Source organism: Ambystoma mexicanum, chromosome 10, assembly GCF_040938575.1.
Source record: "Ambystoma mexicanum isolate Mex_15411 chromosome 10, UKY_AmexF1_1, whole genome shotgun sequence".
Lineage (NCBI taxonomy): Eukaryota > Metazoa > Chordata > Amphibia > Caudata > Ambystomatidae > Ambystoma > Ambystoma mexicanum.
In genome coordinates this window covers 591,712,424-591,733,541 of record NC_090932.1, presented here as the reverse complement: position 1 = coordinate 591,733,541, position 21,118 = coordinate 591,712,424, and the positions used below count along the sequence as shown (strand labels likewise).

Genomic DNA, 21,118 nt, shown 5'->3' with positions numbered 1-21,118 from the left:
GCTGTCCGTCGTTTACTGCACGAACGGTAAGTTTCGAGTAATTCTAATGTCTTTAAAGTCTTTAGTAATGATGTCTCTTGTTTTGCAGGGTTCCGGCGATGGCGGATGGCGGGCTGAAGTGAGTTGAAGATGGAGCCCGTGTGATGAATAGAAGCGCCTGGAAGCACGTAAGTAAGCGCTTGTTGCCTGCTTCACGATGCGCTCTAACTGTCTTTTTATTTTGCAGGTACAAGTTCGGGGAGGCTGCAGGGTGCCGGAATACCCACTGGGTTAGATGTGGAAAGGAGTAATGGCACGTGAGTATTAAAGTTCCCCAATGTCTTTAAACGCACCTTGTTTTGTCTTTCAGATGCGGGATGCAGCGCCGAAGGCCTCCGGAGCGTGCGAAGAGTTGGTAAGCTTTTGTCTTTCAGATGCCGGAATGCAGTGTGAAGACCTCCGGAGCGCACGAAGAGTAGGTAAGCCTTTGTCTTTCAGATACCGGAATGCAGCGAGAGGCGTTGGTGACAGCCGATGGACCAGGTAAGTGAAGAGCTGTCACTGAAGACCGTAATGCTAACCTGTTCTTTCTTGTCTTTATAGGTGTTGCTGAAGACTGGATTCAGAATGGTAAGCCTTTTTCCTTAGGCCCAGGATCAGATGCAGAAGACACGATGAGCGTTCTGCTGCTGAGGATGCAGAATAACGCAAAGCAAGATTCATCCATCGGGTGTGGTTTAAATAGCCTCCTGTAGTGCTTAGGTGTCTCCTTCCACAGCCACGCCTAGGTAAGAAAAGAGTTCCTGGTTTCCAGAAGAGTTCCAGTGTTCTGAATCTAGGGAGTGGCTCCTGCCCCACCCAACAGGAAAAGTAGTTCCAAACAGAAGAGGATCAGAGACTCAACTGGCAGGCAAGTAAGCAGCATGGTCTGCTGCAGGTAAATCCACCCAAGCATTATGAGCCTGGCGCTTCCAGCACTGGGACTGGGCATATTTATGAGCCTGGTGCCACTGGCGCCAGGACTGGGTCCAAAAGGTCCCAATTGGGACTGGTTGGCACTCGGAACCTGGGTTATGGATCTGCTTCCAAGGGAGTTGGGAAAACCCTGACCTTTTGGAAGCAGAGATCATGACAATACTAGAATTTCTTCAACGATGCCTTGAGACTGTGTGCCGCCAAATGTGTCAACAATGTGACAGTTCCTTTTTTACAAGTGTACTCTGAGTCTACTGCTATAAGCAGGTCATCAATATATTGTGACAATATACACCCTGATGGTAATTCAAGCATATCCAGTTGTTCTTTTAATGCTCTACTATAAATACTTGGACTTTCAGTGTAGCCTTGTGGGATACGTGTAAATGTAAATGAGTGCCCTCCTAATTTAAAAGCAAACAATTATCTGCTCTAAGGATGTACTGGAATACTGAAAAACGCATTCTTCAAGTCAATTACACTGAAGTGCGATGCAGAAGCAGGAATCATAGTCAAAATCGTGGTTACATTGGGGACTAACAGGAATTGGGGATTAACTACTTTGTTAACGGCGCGTAAATCAATTATAAAACGGTAAGGGATATCATTACTTCCTTTCTTGTAAACTGGAAGAATCGGGCTATTACAGACACTACCAGAAATGTCTTCAATTACATTTCCAGCAATTAAGTCTGACACAATATATTTCATGCCTTTTCACCTTCACTGTAAATTTTGTATTGCGGAATACGTGTTAATGTAATTCCTTCCTTCGGAACAATTTTTACTGATTCTTCTTGCAAACATCCAACATCATTATCGTTCACTGCCCATATACAAGCTGGTACTTCACACAATTCAGTCGGCAATGGCATGGATACAAATTGCGATACAGGAATTTTTTGTGGCGAAATCGTCAAGTACACTCCATCAGGAGAACAATGAATTACTGCATTCAACTTTTTCAATAGATGCAATCCCAACAAATTTTCGCTGTAATTTGTCATCAAAAGAAACAGCCAGGATTCAGTAAATCGACCTAGTGTAATTGGCACTGGTTGTGAAACTGGACTAATCACTGGTGTAACTGAGAACCCTACTGAGACATTCTTATGCCCTGACCGTGGTATGTTTGGAACCCGCTGATGATCAATCGAACGTTTTTGTGCCCCTGTGTCCACTAGAAATATGTGCTCCCTATTCCCATCCTTCATTTCTATGCAGGGCCCTTTCTGGTCAACGGGAATAGGCACTGGTTCCAACCCCTGTTTCAGGCTGTCCTAATGGAACAGTACATCATCAGATGTAAAGTCTCCAGAGTAATATGCATTGGAGGGATTATCAAAAACATTTCCACCATTCATGGTGTTCTGTTGTTGATTTTGATTAACCTGATTATCCTGAAATTGTGTCTTCATCTGATTTCTATTCGGTCCTGCTATTCCTGGCCTACCTATACATAGTCTTCTCGAAATTGTCCCATTTCTATTCTGCAAGTGCGGGCATTGTGCTCGCCAATGGCCTTCTTGTCTACAATAGGCACATTGATTTATACCTATCGGACCCCCTTGCATGTTGGATGGTAAGGCAAATTGAACTCTAGACAGTGCGTTCCCGCCACCTCTATTATTGTTTGATACCTGTTGCAGTAACACTCTGGTTTTCAAATCTCCTTTTTCCCTTATTTCCTTATCCTTCTCTGAATTTACTCGATTCTCATAATATTGGGCCATATGTAATACTTTGCTTTGTGATTTTGCTTGCCATGCACTTTCATTATTAATGTTTGAATTTTTGGTGACAATCCTCGCACAAACTTAACAACAAATCTCTTCCCAGGTTCAGTACTTAGATCTTGCCCGCTAAAATCTGCGAATACATCTTTAAATTGGTTAAAATAATCTGATGCTCCTTCCGATTCGCCTTGTAAACAAGCAGTCAATTTATCCCAAACTATTCTCTTCTCAGGCACTAAGGTTTTCAATTTCTCTACTATCCGTAAAGGCAAAGTCAAAACAACTTGCAGAGGCTTTTCCCCAGCCTTTCTTTCACTATCAATTCTAATCAGGTTCTCCCATGTATCGCCTAACATCGGCGGATCATTTATACTTCTAATCTGTTTCCATATGTCCGCAGGAAGAATCACAGGGAACAATAAATCAATGTCTCTTAGCGTAAAAACAGACACAATTTAAAACGGATTCAAATTCTTTATAGAATCCTGCCGGATTTTTCCTAATGTCAGGGACGGTCTGCTTTATCGTATTCACTTCTTGCTTAGAAAAAGGAACATGCACAAACTGTGCGATATAATGGGCTTCTATCATACGCACTGGAATCGCTCCATCAGCGGCAACCTCTACTTTCGGGACAAATGTGGGAGGCACCTTCCTCATGGGTAATTGCAGAGTAGGGGATTCTACCTCTGTTCGTCTATTAAGCAGAAAAGCTAAATCAAGAGAAAAAGCAGTTGTTCCGGTATCAGGCGAAAATGCTCTTTAATAAATCGTCATTAAATCAGCAGGACAACACACCTTTTTCTTCATACATTCATCCTGCAAATACTCCACCATAACTTATCACCTTTCTCTGCGTGGGAAATGGCGGCATTGTAATCCATCTAAGCACGTCTCATGTACAAATTCGCATCTCTTCACTGACGGGTTTCAACGGCGGGAGAAACCGTTGTTGAACATATGATATATGTGGTCACTTTTACTCATTATCTCTTCATGCAATCGATCAAGTTCTCGCTTAAACACAAATATTCTCCCTACATGTTCTCGTATTTTCGCTGCATTATCTCGCAAATTGGAAAGGACAATCAAATCACGCAACTCTTGCGGTACCACTGTATTAGTCAAATCACTCCATATTTTAACAAGATAATCTCCCATATATTCTAACAATACCTGTGGTTTGCCAAGGCCTCTATGATCAGATATGGAACTTTTCACAGCCACTTCATCGCCATCATCAATATAGGTCTCAGCCCACTGTTTCAGTTCGTCTTTCCATCCCTTGCTAATCGTATTTCGAGTCAGTCTAACACTTCCTTTTTCAGGCCCCATTGTTGCAGAACTACCAGTTAAAGCGTATAACTCATGCTCTGAAGGAGTTGGAGGAAATGATGTCACGGGTGCAGATGGGACAGCTACTGCAGGTGCAGATGGGATTGTCGGAATAGCAACAGGAGGAGGTACATAAGGAGGCGGTGCAACTGGGTCAATGCTTGAATGTTCATTCCTTCGCTCATTTAATATCTTATTTATCAGTTTGTCTGATGTATCCAAATCTTGTGAAGGATATATTTTCTGTATGTCTAATTGGAAGGCCCTATCCATGTTCCTAATAGCTTCTGTATGCTTTTGTTGATCATGCTCTAGCGCTTTTTCTGTATTTGATTTATGTCTACGTGCATGTTTTTTTCTACTTTTCAAGCGCATATTTGCTTCCTTTCTCCAGTCTCTTACAATGTCGAACACTGCAGGTCTGGCCTTTTTCATAGCAAAACAGATTCTAAATGTTCTATACGCGCTAATTCAAAACTCCCATTATTCGGCCACTGAAGGTCTGATACACGTCTGGTCTGCCTATGCCAAACCGATTTAAACACTATTGCCCCTATTCCGTATTTTATGTACATATCATGTGCCGGCAACCCCTCGGGTGGCGCGACCTGGCCAGTTTCCAAAGATTGTCTACCGCAGTGAAAAAATCTCACTAGACAGGAAGACAATTTCCCGGGCATGGTTAACGTTTACCCTTTTCTTAACCTGGGCGTTTTTACTTGCAAGTGCAACTCTCTACCAATTTCAGGACGTTTAAGAATCGGGGCACGACTCACCTGATCAACCAATTCATCTCTCAGGACGCAATTTGCCCGTATCTAGGCACAACCAAGAATCATCACGACCGTGTGTCTAGCTCAATTTGCCTCACTTCCAGGACCCTCGCCTCGCTTCTGTCTGGCCGCCGCTTGTCGATCAGGGATCGGCTGTGTACAGATCTGCGGAGGAGGGTCTAATCACTTCTGCAGGGGCGCCCTGAACACCTTCTGAACCCGGTCCGACAGCTTCGTCCTCAACATCGTCACTGCCTTCAACGTATGTGATGGAGCTTCACAGAGAGGGTCCCTATTCGGGCGCCATCTTTGTTAGACCATACATGGAAATAAGGCACAATAACCATATACCCAATGATACGTCAGTCATGAGGTTCGATTTCCAAACAAGTCTGGTTTTATTCAAAGTGTCTCAGTTGGCCGACTGGGTCTCAACGCCTCACGACGTGTGTTCCCAGACACCGTGAGATGCGAGAGAGAGCGGGCAACGCTCAAGCAGTCATATATATACCTAATACATCAACATTTGTTAATGCAATTCGTCCCGCCCTTATACATGTCATACAGGCTAGGGTTTGGTAATTGACAGCTATGACACATCTTCATTTAGTCTAAACATTAGGTATTCTAGCAAAGGCTGCAGAGATACTTTTCTGTTATGAGGAACATGGAGCACTGGCACAGGAAGGATATCTTGTTCTTAGCAGAGAAACATTCCATACAATGTTATCTGTTTGCCGCAGCTCATGAGCTAAGGGTCAGACAGTTCTGAGGCAGAAATACCATCCTTAGTGAAGGAGCACCGCTAGTTGCATATAATTCATGTTTAACTGCCTTTTACAACAGCACTTGCAAGACAAACTACCTGGACTACTGATTAGGGGTGGCTTCTGCACAGCTTCAAGGCCTCAGTGAGAGGGAAAACAATGTATTTCTGCATGGCTCTGCATTCCTGCCTATGTTAGTATTTCATAGTTCAAGCTGCGGCCTTGCACTGTGTGTGAGTCTAAAGCATATAATATATTTTGCAAAGTGTTTACTAAAAGAAAAACAAAATGGCCTGTATTTACTAAATGGACACCCAATGGTCACATTCAGGTTTCTTGGATTGCGAAGTTTGTCACATGATGCGATTCGCTTATGGCCAACATACTATTCATATCATTCGGGCTATGTGATTACTTTTATGGTATAACAGTATCTCTGTCTGGTCTGTCTGCGTCTTTCACATTTTACCCAATTCTCTCTATTAATGTTCCCGATTCTGACAGTGATAACATAGTTACCCTATGTCATTGTCCTGATATTGTTTTCACAGTGGCCAACGCAATGACTGGCATCAGCCCCTCATCCTCGCTTTCTGCAATCTCAAGCCGGGCAGCATCTACCACCAGTCTTCACGAGCGCATCATGTTTTCCCCTGGCAATGAAGAGGCCATTGAACGCCTGAAGGTAAGATTCATATCTGCCCCATCTTCATCCGAAGAGTAAAGGAGGTACAACAAGGGTCAGTTTCGCCAAATGGAACATTATTTATTTTCCCCTCAAATTTAGAAATGTGCAACACCCAATTAATTTTACTTATTTATTTTTGTAGCACTGCCTTTAACATGCCGGTTTATGGTGTCTTTATTCAGCAATATAGTACTGCACACCTTAAATGTAGATTTATTAAAGGAATGCACATGGGGGTAGCCTTTCAACTCTAGGGCTGGATAGCTAGAACGGCTGGTACAACAAATACAAACACTTCTATGTCTCGGCTTGAATAGTTCAGGTGATTGGCACAATGGTTCAAAGCCCTATGAGTGTAGAATTGCATCATTTCTAGCATGACCCCAGTGTACAGTGCCTTCCACCTTTAGGTTGGACAGTTTTGAGCATTGGCTAAGGAGTAAAGTGCCCTCCACCTTTCAGGTTAGATGACTGCCTCATCACAAGTTTGGCGGAAACCCTTAAATGTGGCGGTAATGCTATTACCGCCGCATTTAAGGGTCCGCCAAATCACAGGCTTGGCAGATTTACCCCCAGCTCTGAGCTGCGGGCAAATCCGCCGTGATTTTGCTGATTTTCGGCACTATTACCGCCGGCAGTAATTCCACCGACGGTAATAGTGCCGAACATTCCCCATTGGGCACAATGGGGAATGGGGATTTACCGTTCCGCCAAACCTGTGATCCAGCGCTAATAGCGCCGGGGGGTTTGGTGGTAGGGCTAATAGCCCCGGCAGTAATACCGCTGGGGTTAGCGCCCAACTCATGATGAGGCCCAGATGTGTTGACACACTGATACTGAGCATGACACTACCAAGAAACTTTTTCCCACTGAATTGGTACAGAGATGGGCCTCGTTACAACTTTGCCGGTCTGGAAACAATGGTGGCGGTAAGCGTACTGCCACCGTTGTTTCTGGACCCGCAAAGTACAAGTCTGCGGCCTGGTGCCATTCCGCCCACCAGGCCTGCCCAGCCGGGCGGAACGGCACCCGGCTGCAGATATTCATGGAAGCACCGGCACCGTTATTAATGGTGCCGGTGCTTCCATGGTCCCCATTCCCATTGAGTCCTACGGGACTCAAATGGGAATGGGGATTAACAATTGCCGCCGCCTGACTTACCGGAGCAGTAGTGCCCCGGTTATTCCAGCAAGTCAGGCGGCGGTAATTAATTACGAGTTTGGCGGCAGCCTGCCGGTTTTACCAGCACGGCTACTGCCGGACTCGTAATGAGGCGTATTGTCTCCCATCTCTACGGGTAGATAGCATAGGACATGAACAGGGTAGTACATAGCCTAGAACTCTAGGGGGAATGATACAGGGTTTCTGTGTAATTTCCTTCAGACGCCGGATGAACCAGCTCACATGCAAAGGGTTAAATAATTTTAATTGACTTGAGAACTTGCATGATTGGCATAAGAACACCAAGCTATATTATAAGAACACTGTCCTCAGTGGTTCAGAAAATTAGCTCATGGATTGACAGTTCTCATGGGATTTACACAAATGTATAGAGCAACCCGCCCTTAGGGCTGAAAGTGTTAACGTTGGCACAGTGGTTGAGAGCCATCAGCCTCACCTCCACTGCAAGATAGTTTTAGAAAATCTTCATATGGCAATGGTGAATTACACCTCTAGGATGAAGTTGACTCACAGAATTGATATAGGAATACTGAGACAGTCTCCATATAATATTGGGTTGTTTTAGGATTGGCAGAGAGATGCATGTTTTACATCTGATACTAAATGGATTCAGGTGATTGTCACAGGGTTACAGAGCAATATATCTCTAGCATTGGGTGACTGGTAGATTAAGAGCTACTTACATCTAGCACTTTATAGTCAACCGGTTTTTGCCAAGTTCAGGTTCATCCATCTTTAAAGCGTAAAGGTTCAGAGAGTCGGCACACAGGTTTAAGACATGGGCATACAGAGCCTTTCACTTATAGGAAATAAGGGCCCCTATAAGGCATTATCGCTTGAGATTGTCACAGGTGTTCTGAACCTTTCTAATTATTGTATTAAATTGGCTCAAGCAATTGGCACAGAGGGTAATTTAATTCCAAATCTGTAACAAGTGGGCTGTAACAGCCTTCCACTTCCTGAACTGGATGATTTAGATAATTTTCCAAAGTCATTTCACCCATAAGGCTGTATGACTTTGGAAAATGGTTTAGTAATATGGATCCTTTGGCAAATAGAAAGAAAGTGGCTTGGGATAATGGCACATGGGTAAACAGCATCCCACCTCTGAAACTAGGAGAATAATGTGCCCTAAAAGGTATAAATATGTAGGGTATTTTGTGGAGATTTGGGGCCTGACGGTATTTTCTTACCGCCGAAAAATAACTTAGCAACAATCACTCCTTGTATTCAGATTGGGCCATGTACAACAATAATACAGTGGACATGCATTATTTCAGCACACAGACATGCGTATTTGGTATGCGTGGTTGGTATGCGTGGTTGGTGGTATTTTGGTGAGCATAATTCCCTTGTTTTATTTGTGGCCCCAATATCCAGAACCCCTTATTTTTGTTTAGATTTTTCGTGTAATCACTAGAGAGACCTCAGGCTTGCATTGCAGGAACACCACATTTTCATTTTTAGTGTGCCACCATGGGCAATTTCTCTCTGTCTTATCTACGGCAGCGAGCTATCATGTGGTATTTTCACTATCTTATATACGGTAGTGAACTATGTCCCGGGCCTCCCTTTTTGCCGACTCATAGACCTCCGACAAACTACAACACACACAGTTAGTTATAATTGCTCATACTGAATCACATTGTGCACACGGCTGCAGCCAAATTTGATGTTTAGCTACCTTGAAAATGACAATTGCACTGTCTAAACATCTCCCCACATCATCAGCACTGTATTGGTAAATATAAAACACACCACCCGTCTGCTTTCAAATATTTTTGTGTATTATAAAAGTTGCATTTAAACACGATCTCACTCTTTACAGAAATAAATAAAATAGCACAGTAACAGCATTGTCTGTGATACACTGAAAAGAGAGTGGCGGAGACAAGAACTCAATTTGCAACATTAAACATGTGAGTAAAGCACAGGAATCTCCTTTCCTACACTGACTGAATATTCTCGTACACACTCAGCCCCCACACTTCTGTAATTACCTTATCTGTTCAGCATGAGTTTTCTCCAGCTGTTCTCTTTCTGAATTTGGCTCCCTTGAAGATTAACCCCAGTGAAAACAAGCGTCTTTCGTTCTCAAACCGGGGTTATTGCCTGTAATTCTCAGCTTTTGCAGCAGGAATGCTTCAGCCAGGAAACAGGTCCTTCTCCCAGCTCTGCCAAATCTCGATTGTCCTCCCCCTCTCCTCAAGCTCCCCCAGCAAAACTCTAATCACTGCCTCTAGCATGATACTTGCTATGACGCTGCTCCAATCAGAATCAATCATGCCATCTCCTCCCTCACTACACAATGGCTCATTTCTACAGTAACCATTTGTAACCAACTGATTTCCTGTTCCTTCGAGCCCTTTGCTTTCTGTAGTTATGTGGACAGAGCAGCAGAGAAAAAGAAAAAAAAATGAATGTGCGTTTAAAAGTTCACTTTCAGAGTAGGCCTAATTCTGCAGTGGAGACACATTTTTATTAGTGGGTTATGTTAAATGCAGTTTTATTAGTCAGGTTAGTTATTAATAAGGTTAGTTATTAATTTTCAAATGTGTCTCTTGCACCATAGGCATTTCAGGTGAAAAATAGTGTGCATTTTTGAATGTGCACGTGTGCTTTTAACTGTAAAAATAGATTTGCATCTTATATGTTAAAATCGTTTTTGACTGAATAGCCTGTCTTTACTTATATGTCCATGTTAATCTGGCAACACATATAGCAATGCACCACACCCATGTGGTGGTGCTGCATCAAAAAAGAAAATGCTACCTGTGCAGTAGTGCTGTACTCTGTGCTGTAACACGCCAAATATCCTTACAGTATTGAGCATAGCTCTGATGACTGTCAAAATAAGTATCATTTTAATGTCTTTATGAGATCAGAAAGGATCTGGAAAATATAACGAAGCGAAGATCTAAGCTTTTAGTCTGTATACTGGCCCACCAGGCTTATTGCACTGACTGTTGTTGCTTACATGCTTCATCACAGGAATCAGAGAAGATCATTGCTGAGCTAAATGAGACATGGGAGGAGAAACTGAGAAGGACTGAAGGGATCCGTATGGAGAGGTAAGAGTTGTCTGAGTGATGAGTAAGAACATATGACTGGGGAAAAGTAATTGGTATGAAGATGTAAAGGACACACACACACACACATGATTCATTGGTATAGAGCGTAAATTCTGGAATGTGTGATCAGTATGGTATGGTAAGGTAGAGGCAGACCATCCATCCATAAGGAGCAGTGGTGTTGGCCCAAGAGATCTGTATAACAAGATGAAGTTGTGATGTGTAATCCTTAATAAGAGGTGAAGATGGACACAGCGGTCTGTGTACGTTAAGGTGGGATCTGTCGTCTGAATGTCAGACCTGTGGGGATCTGCAATGAGTGATGGCTATGTGGAGAGATGAGTCTTGTGTTAGGGATGGGTTTGAAGAAGTAATGGAGGGATAACTGGTCTGTTTAGAGAGGCGAGGCTAGGAATCATGATCTGTATGTAAGGATGATGATAGCATCAATGATGTTTATACAGAGGAAAAAGTAGGAACACTGATCTGGATATAGAGGTTGAATTGAATTAAATGATCTGTTTGAAGAGTCAATGATGGGGCCAATTGATCTGGATAGAGACATGAGGGTGGAATCAGTGATCAGTATAAAGATTTGCCAGTATGGAAAGGCGAGAATGGGATCAGTGAACTATATATCGAGATGTGTGTGTGTGTGTGTGTGTGCGTGTGCGTGTGTGTATGTATATATATATATATATATATATATATATATATATATATATATATATATATATATATATATATATATATAGAGAGAGAGAGAGAGAGAGAGAGAGAGAGAGAGAGAGAGAGAGAGAGAGAGAGGGAGAATGAGAATGAATGACATCAGTGACCTGCCCAGAGAGGTGCGTTGTACCTCAATAGGCGGATAGAGAAGGGTGGGAACTGCAATATGTACTACTATGTAGAGCTGTACAAAATTCAAATCAGCATAGGTTGTGTGGTAAATCTTGTAGTCCTGTGATTATGTATTATCTTTGCCTCGCTGGTTCATGCCCAACAGAGGGCATCTCACCAGCTGATGGTCTTTCTCGCCTTACAAATCCTCTCAGACATTAGGACAGTTGGAAAACTTTCTTTGGAATGGAGTAAAATATCCTGCACCATGACTCTTGGATCAGTCAAATATTTCCTTGTGACACTAGTCTGCCTATTTGAAATCATATTTCCGTACGGATTGGCCAACATGACACCTTTAAATTTTCTATGAGCAATTGCAATTATATGTCACAAATTGGTCTGGAATACTTGTCATTATTCACAGTATGCTATCTTAGCTCTTCACAAATATATGATAATAATCTGCAATGGAGTCAAGCATTTAGTGTCTTGAATAAACCACTGTTGTATAAATATCAAATCTCACCTTTTCTCCAACTAGCAGCACATATCCAATTTTCACAGAGCTGTACAAAGAATCATCTTCCCTAGCAGTGTTTTTTTCTCCTTTGCTTTGGAGTGGCACTCTGTACACATTAAGGTTTGTCATCTCATTATTCCCCGCACAGTATAATATCTATCCTGCTCACCAATCCAACACAGTCTAAGACACCCTTTTCACATTTGCTTATTGTTACTATTCTTCTCTTTCTTAGGGAAGCCCTCCTAGCTGAAATGGGTGTGGCAATGCGAGAAGATGGTGGCACTCTGGGAGTGTTCTCACCTAAAAAGGTATGATGATGAGATGTGCTTTCATTTTCTTGCAAAGGAAAAGTGCTGACTTGATCAAATAAATCCTATGATGCATGAGGGTGGTCTTGTATGTGAGCAGAGGCAAAATACCTGTCAACTCTAACTCTCTGTATTCCTTTAAATGTTGTTTTATGGGGCAAAAGAAAGCATGCACCCTCACAAGATTGAAAGAAACACTCTTTTAAAGTTTCAAAATGTACTCATGCACCCTTGCCGTATGTTTGCATGTATCACTTTTCTTTATGACACCTTGCAGGAATAGTTGTTCCACCTGACAAATAACTGCTCCAATCTAAACCTTTAATTACACTACATATCTCATATTTTACAATTGACCCACTTACACATGAGGCTTACAGTCCCATTTTACATTTGACTCCACATGTCCTATGCTTGACCTTTCCCTTCTTTTACTTGACCTTTCTCATCATAAACTTAATCTCATCACACTGTCAATTTTAGGCCTGTCTGGTGTTATTTTGCAGTTGATTCCTTGAAGCCTGCACACAGTTTCTCTAATCCTTTAATGGATGAAGCACGGTGCAGTTAGGAGTGCTGCCAATTTGCAGAAAACATTGGTATTAATAGACACCCATCTTTTACCACCTGTTGGAAGTGATTTGGCTATCTTCATGTGCTGATGCCTTATGCAACTTAGGTGAAAGGGTGATCAAGTGCAGGCAGAAGACCAGAGGTAGTGTTTGAATTTCAGGAGCTTTGCATGACAATCAAAAAGAGGCACACACATTGCCGTAAGCACTCCTCTCCTTGCAATGGGGGATGTCGGATTTAACAGGTTGAGTGTGTGCAAGCATGGCCAAATGGCACCAATTTGGCAGTTTCATCCGTAAAGATTGACATCCTTATGAGTGCATTATCAATAACCAAGATTTCTCAATTGTCCATGTTCTGCTCACAGTCCTTCACTTAAATAAGCATCCAGAGATGTTTCAGACGGTTGTGAGGTTGTGTATAGTGACTCATTTCTGCTCCTTTTGTCCACCATGACATTAGGCACAGAGTCTGATAATTGTGTATCTACTTGGTACTCTCCTGGTGCTCCTAATCCCAGGGTTGGAGCTTTAGGGGCACCCACCTCTCTATGGAAGTCTTCCAAGCCAGAGTGATTTGTTAAGATAAGAGGGTCTTAATGGTCTTGAAATGTGACGCATTCCTGATGCAATTTAAATATTCTTTTCCAAACATAATCATGGTGCCTTTGTGTGCCATTACCTCAAACAGAGTCTGATCAAACAGCTAAATTAATTTGATGGTTATCTTTCTGTTCCAGTCACTCACAGGGATTGGCTATTACTTGGCATGCTACTTGGCACTCTCGCTTTGATGAAGAGAAGCAACAATAGCACCCCAAATTAGACAATTAAAGATGGGATCGATTTTGGGTGCATTAGGGTGTTTTTGTCTTGACCATGTGGCTAAAAAACCCTGCCGTGGGTGATACTCTATTGAACCTGTGACGTGCGGACCAATATTCCTTCAGGAATTTGAACAGAGACTGCTCTCTGTTCTTCCCATTCGTTAGTTATTCACTGCGTTTCCTTTAGGATGAGCATACATCTTTCAGCATTTCTTTTAGGCTGAAGTCAGCATTATGGTTGCAACCATTTTTCACTCCAGGGAATCGTCCAAAATCTCACTCCTCAAATTGAGGTTGATTTCCCATTTTTAGCAGTTCTGGTCAGTCTTAGTTGCTTTCATTATGGCAAGTTCGCGTAGCACTATGTGACATTCGTAGAGGTCACCATCTCCACTTCTGCAGTAGTTGTTGGTCAATGCTAAAATATGACTTCCATCTTGCATCAAACATAATCCACAATCAGTTTATGCTACAGGTGACAATCACTTTTCTGAGAACATCATAACTGCTTGACAGCCACTAATCACTTATTTTGCCAGATACTGCAGTCCCAGAAACAAAGAATTTCCCCAAGGTGTGCCTTAGTTTTGGACATTCGTTTGTGTCCCCCATGAAGTAGTATCTTGATTATTTTGGTAAATTGAGGAATGGCCAACAGGCTTGGTAACCGTTGACCTTCAACAGATGTTGTAAATTCCTGTCTTTCTAGCAACAAACCTTTGAACATCTGTCATGAGCCTTCTGTGTTGTTGCCTGTGGTGATCTAGGCAATAGTTCCATAGGTTGCCTACCGTTTGCTATTTACTCCAGAGACATAGTAATTGGCACATCTTGGCTGATGACAAATCTGACATGTTTCTCGTTTTCTTGTTTCCATTACCCTTGTGGTCTTCTGTTTGGAGTCACAGCCAGTAATCGTGGCTTGTGATATGTCAAAATTGTGAATGGATGATAATAGACATATGAAAATGTACACCAAGAGTAAAGCTTTTTTGGAAGACCTCTATTTCCTGAGAATTAGATTGCAACTGGCATAGGTGGTAGAGTTTCTATTAGCATGTCCTTTTGTATCAAAACAGCCTTTAGATTAAAGGGGCTTCCATCAATAATCACTCCGTCTGACAGTTGTTTGAAATACAACATGATTTTGTTGCTCATAAGAATATCTTTGTAGCTTGGACCACGTAGTCATGTGATTTTCCCAAAGATCACATGTTTGATGCTTTCTTTGGTGAGCGTGGACAGGAGTTCTGTCAACATTGCCATGATCTGGATGAACCTTCCATGCCAGTTCACCATATCTAAATAACTTTGAATCTCTAGCTGATTTTGCAGGGTTTATTTCCTCTTTGAAGTCCTGGGATTTTTTCAGTGTCTGGAGATTTCCTATTTTCTGTGAAGTCAAGATAATCCTTAATGTACTAATGTCCACTTGTTACTGTTGATCGTCAGGTAATGAACTTCCAGGTGCGGGAATACCAGCCAAATAAACATTCTTGGTGTTGTAAGTTAGTTTGGGCATACTCCGATAACTCTAGCAGACTCACCTAAGCACCCCTGTTAGCATCCTCAAACACCCAATGATACATAGAAGTTGCATCATTTCTATAAATGCAGTCCCATTTGTGTTGGGAAACATAGCGATGTGTCTTGAGTGAGAGTGCAATGGGTCCAACGCTGTTAAGTATTTTGCACCACTGGTATCAGCCAGAATGTCATTAAGTTTGGGTGTTGGTTGACAATCCTGCTTGATGGCTCAGTTTAATAAATAATCTTATGTCCACACAAATACCGAAAGCAAATTGCATTAGGCCCAGGACATCTGCATTTGTACAGCAGAGTAATTTGGTGCCAACTGATCTGACATAGAAGTTAATTCTAAGTGAGTCCTTCCTCCACCAGATTCCTCATCTTTGATATTCTAGCATCTGCTGCCCTCAAAATGTATTTTCCACCAGAGGGTGCAGCGCGGCTTCACCAAGTGGTGACGCATGTCCCACACCAGACATGATGTTGATGCCAGTATACATGGTGGCGCCAAACCCAATGACCTTAGTTTGGTTTTTGCACGCTCTCAGTGCGCTTCGTGAATGCTACTTGGCTTAGCTAATTTTGTTAACTGTGTCATCCTTAACCCTGGGAGGTCCTCTGCTGATTGCGGTAGACAGATGTCTATCAAGCACCCCCATAGGATTTACCCATATTTTTGGGGGCATAACATGATCCAGAGCGTTGTGGGTACTGCTAATCCTTGCGCTTATAGGCTTCAAGGCAGCATATCGCAATATTGTTCACATGCTGCCACTAAAGAGGCAAAAAGGCCCCATATAAGGTTCAGTGCAAGGACCAGAGCAAAGCAGTCACAGATGAAGTACATTCTCCTGTCCATAAAGACAAGAAGAAAAAGAAACCTCTGAAGAGGTCCCGCTCCCAAGTGATTTGAGGTATCATTCTTCGTAGTCATCAAAGAAGTGGAGTCATCACTCCAGATTGAGAGATGTTTCAGAGGTTTCAACTCCAATTCTGCAAGTACCTTTCCTCTCTCAATCCTCTACTCCAGACGAGTGGGAGGAGTTTCATCTGAAAATGCTAGACGTTTTCACCAAGGCTCTGATGCCGGTAACTTCAGCCTCGGCACCAGCATGCCAGCAGGATCCACCACACTTGGTGAAGCTGGCTGGTATTCATATAGAGACTGCAAGCATACACCTATGTGCTTGTCTCTGGCTCCAGAGACCAGCTTAGCATTCTGCTCCTAGCAACTGGTTGTTAGCCTTGTCCTGGTGCCACATTTGTTGTTTGACACTAATCCTCAAGAGTATGACGCACTTCCAATGAGTATGTTACTTACAAAAAAATCTTTGGTTGTACAGACCAAGACAGCAAACACAAATACAATCTCTTTCCCCTTGTGGCTTCCAGATACAGAGAGTAAGAGACTGAACACCTGGGGCGGCAAGTTATTAACTTTGGGAAGTCACACGCTAAGGCCTGTGACTACCTCTTGCTCTTTGGCTAAATAATCCTTTGTGTTCTGGAGTGCTATTTCTGATGATCTGAGAATCTCCCTGTCAAGGAGGGCTTCAACACCTTGGGAAATGATGGCAAGAAAGCAGCATGATAGATTTTGCAGTCCGGCCTTAACACAGCAGATTGTGTGGTGTGTTGTATGGGAACAGGGTCAGTCCTGAGGCACTCATGGATGAGAACCTCTGATTTTACCCTAGATGTCCAGGCAAAGCTTCTGGATATACCCTTTGATGGACATCAACCCTGCAGCCCAGCCCCCAGGGCTCAGGGTTTTCATCCCTTCATCTTCTTCACCCTACTCTAGGAGGGATTAGAGTCCCTCTGGAAAGTAACACCTGAGTTGCCCCCCATAAGGGAAGAGGCATTTGAGCACAACACAAAGGGCTAGTACTACCACCCCAGAGGTCCCCACAGCAGCCCCAAGGGCAAAAACTCTGTCAAAAAGACTTCAAATATTTCAAGCAGATGGAGGGAGACTCACTCCGGTTATTGAGGATCAGCATTGTACCATTTCAAGGCTTTGGATTTACAGGTAATAAGTACATCCAGGTACCTGTCTCCCTTATGCTCAGTGGCTCCCTGACCACTCTCTAGTTTGCCCTTCGCTACCTCCAGCCACTCCTCTGTTGGTGGAGGTCTGTCACCTTCTAGAAAAGGGCATCAGAGAACTGGTGCCCTGTTCAGAACGAGGCAAGGGATTATAGTCTTTAATCTGTGGTTCCAAAGAAAGACAGAGGGCCTGCGTCCCATTATAGAGCAGAGGCTTTTGAACCAGTACAAGTGCAATGACAAGTTCAAGATGGTCACCTTTTGCAAATCCTACAGGCCCCCAAACGCCGGACTGGTTTATTACCCCTGTATCTCGAGGATGCCTACTTCCTTTTGCAGATCCACCTCAAGCCCCTGAGATTTGTAGCAGGGTTCATCCACTACCAAATAGGGGTTCTGCCTCTGAGCCTTTCTTCAGCCACCAGAGTCTTCAAGCTACTAATGTAAATGGCTAATATCTGGAGGGAAACATACATGTCTTCCCCAACCTTAATGACTGGCTCGTCTGAGCACGCTCTCCAGACCAGGCGCCGGCACATATTTACAGTACGTGCAACCTGCTGCACAGTTTGGGCTTCTCCTTTAATGTAATGAAGTCTAATTTTTCGCTGTCCCAGTCCCTCCTTTTATTGGGTGGCCTTGGTCACCTGGGCAGCACCTTCTCTCTCAAGGATTGGGTTGCAAACATCCCCCAAATGATCCATGACTTTCAGTCCCAAAGGCTTGTTCCGACCCCTGCCTTTGTTCCGGCCTCTGCCTTTCTGTGTCTTCTGTGCCTCAGGGCCTTCTGCATTCTGGGGGTGCTTGAGCTCCCCTATCATGAGACCACTTCAGTGCTACGTTGGTGTCAGGGGTCTCAGTTGTAGGCAACATGTCAGAACTGTAGCGTATCTTCGAGATCTCCTGTAGTAGGCCCTGCAAGACAACATGCTGAGAGGGACATTGCTTTGTCAGCATTGAACCCACCTGACTGTAGTCACAGACACCTCACTGAAGGGCTTCAGTGCTCACCAGCTGGATATAATGGTGAGCTGACTTTCGTCCCAGACAGGTGCACAGGAACATATCATTTTGCTGGAGCTGCAGGCTGGCAGGCTGGCTTGGTTTCCTTCCTCCTGTCCGTGGGGGACAAATATGTTTTGGTCTTCACAGACAATACCATGTCCATACACTACCTCAACAAATGGGATTGTATGTGGTTCCTGCCTCTGTGGAGAGAATCGATGCAACTGTGGTTCAGGACTCTGGAGAATAACGTGTCTGACAGCGGCCCACGTTACCGGGATTGAGAACATCTTAGTGGATGCTCTGAGCAGACCGAGTTCAGCCGCCCACTAATGGAAGCTCTGCCAGGAAGTTCTGGAGAACATATTAACCCTTTGGGGGACTCCTTATGTGGACCTCTTCACCTCCAGTGTGAACAGGAAGTGCAAGGGATTCTGCTCCCAGAAATTTCTCTGCAGTTCTGGGAGATGCATTGGTTGTCGACCAGATCTTCAATTTCCTCTATCTTCCTTCTGATCCCTGTCATTCCACTAGTTTTCAAGAGACTCTGTCTTTTCAGAAGCATGTTGATTATGATGGCTTCGGAGGATATGGTACCTGGAGCTTCAGGACATACCCATCTGTCTTCTCAGGCTCCTCCCAGCAAGGATCTCTCTCACCCATGGGGCCAGGTCCTTCATCCGAGCCTCAGCAGTCTGAACATTTATACTTCGCTGCAGAGAGGCTAAGCTGTAAGCAGTGAGAACTGTCAGTTGATGTCCTGGATGTGTTCCTTTCTGCTCTGAGGCCAGCCACTAAGTCCATTTATAAATGCAGGGGACAGAGGTTCTTGATGCTGGGAGATAAGCCTGGGCCCTTTCACATGCCTGCTGTCTTGTATTCTGGGTGTCCTGCTTACTTTTCTCTAAATGGGTCCTCATGATGGCACAGTGAAGGGGTACCTCAAGGTCATTTAGATCTTAATGAGAACCCCAAACAGCACACTTATTTCATAATTCCCATTGTTATGCACTTTTTGCGGGGCTTTTGCAACCATTTTCCCTCACGCCAGTTTGTTGCTCCTGGGTGGGATATGAGTTTAGACTTTCTAACTTCCCCCATGTCAGCTTTTATTCAGACCCTACCTCAACACTTGTGTATAGGCACGTTATAAATACCATATCATATCATTCATGCTCATTAAGGTTGCTCACACTTAAGATAGTTTTCCTGGTGGGCCAGCCCTCCCGTGAGATGAGTGAGAACTCCAGGCATTTTTTGTTAAATTTCCCTACTTGGTGTTTTGAAAGGAGAAGATGACTTTGAGAGAAGCGTTCTTCTACCTAAGGACATGTCTGACTTTCACACAATCCATTTTTCTGTGTTTTCCCTCCTTCTTGCCCTTCTAAGAGAGAGGAATGATTCCATCAGCTTCCCCCGGTGGGCAGTCTGCTACTATGTCTTTTGGACAACGGATGTCAGGAAAGATAACTAACTCTTTTAAGGATAAGTTTGTGCTCGTACTGGCAGAGCTGTGGCAAAACAGACCCTGTCAAAGCAAATAATCCTGTGCATCTTGGATTACTAGGATCTATCTGGGAAAGATGTGCCATCAGTTCTCCTGGCTCATTCAGCAAGAGGCTAGGCCTGCTGCCTTTGCCCTGCAGAGGCAGATGGCCTTGTCCTGGACTTATGTTCAAGCAGCTACGTGAGCTTCGCTGCGCACATTTGCCATATATTACTGTGTAAATTCCCTGCCAGGGAATGACACTCGCTTTGGCTGAGCATTCCTCCTGAGTCTTCTAGTGTAGGTGGTGTTTCATGCTCGCCTCCCTCCTCCAGATATTTTTTTTAAAATTCTTTTTATTTGACTTGACAGCACAACAAAAAAACAGAGGGAGCCACATGGCACCATGCTAAGAGCAAGCAATGCGAATGATAAACAGTACATATTGAGTAGAATGAAGCATTTTGATAAAAGGCAATATACAAAGTATTGATACATACCCCAAAACGGGTCACCATCTGTGGGGAACAACCTGGGGGAGTAGAGGGAGAAGTTGATGGTGAGGCCATGGCAGAGATATAGTCTCGGAATCTCGGACAGATATCCCTCGGCCTAGAGTGTGGATGCTGCATCGCGTTCCAGGACTGCTCAGTGTCGTGATCCCATGTGACTGTTCTGAGCCATTGTGTATAGGTAGGCGCTCTAGGGCGGAGCCAACAAAGTAATATACAGCGAACTGCCAGTAGCATGCAGAGACCTGCCAGTTTCTTAGAATCACTGGGTACCTGAGGAGGTCATGGAATAAGCAGTGCAGTGGGGTGGGGGTGATCGAGTGCTCCAGAATGTCAGACAGTGTAGAGCAAATGTCTAGCCAAAATTGGGACAGCCGGGGCCAGAGCCACAACATGTGTATATAGGAGGCTTGATCTGCGCCACACGTGGGACAGGAGGGGGGGTTGGCGTTAAACATGCGATGGAGTCTCATAGGTGTATAATGATACCTGTGTAAGATTTTGAACTGGATGAGTTTAAATTTAGTGTTGTAAGAGACCTCGTGGGTACGAACGCACATCCGAGACCACCTCTCGTCGGTAATCTCAGAACCAAGGTCCTCTCCCCATCTGCGTCTCAACTTGGTGAAGTGGGGGGCCGCTCTAGTCTGTAATAAGGAGTAGAGCCTCGACACCTTGCCTCTGAAGGAGAGATAGGAGCAGAGCTCCCCCACTAAAGGTTCATCAAGGCGGCAAGGCGGGGAAGTCTGAATATCTGGACTTGAGATGTTCGCGGAGTGAAGAGTACTGTAGCCACACCGAGGGTCGGCGCCTGAGTGAAGGAGGAAGGTCAGACCATTCTATAAAGATTCCCTGTTCAAAGGCATCGCGCAGCGTCAGGAAGCCAGCATTGGCCCAGCGGGTGACCACTGAAAGTGGAATGTGTGGGACATCGGGGAAGAAGTTCCACAGTGGCAA

The 21,118-nt window shown here is 43.9% G+C and overlaps 1 protein-coding gene across 7 annotated transcripts in view; it reads left to right on the top strand.

Annotated features, from left to right (window-relative positions):
• Nucleotides 1-21,118, top strand: part of KIF1A (kinesin family member 1A) — a 4,129,412-nt gene that overhangs the window by 1,218,375 nt on the left and 2,889,919 nt on the right. For all 7 annotated transcript variants that reach the window (XM_069618139.1, XM_069618143.1, XM_069618141.1 and 4 more), the window contains exons 14-16: nucleotides 6,117-6,250; nucleotides 10,427-10,506; nucleotides 12,105-12,180. In XM_069618139.1, the coding sequence (XP_069474240.1) occupies nucleotides 6,117-6,250; nucleotides 10,427-10,506; nucleotides 12,105-12,180 (290 nt within the window). The remainder of the gene's footprint in view (nucleotides 1-6,116; nucleotides 6,251-10,426; nucleotides 10,507-12,104; nucleotides 12,181-21,118) is intronic.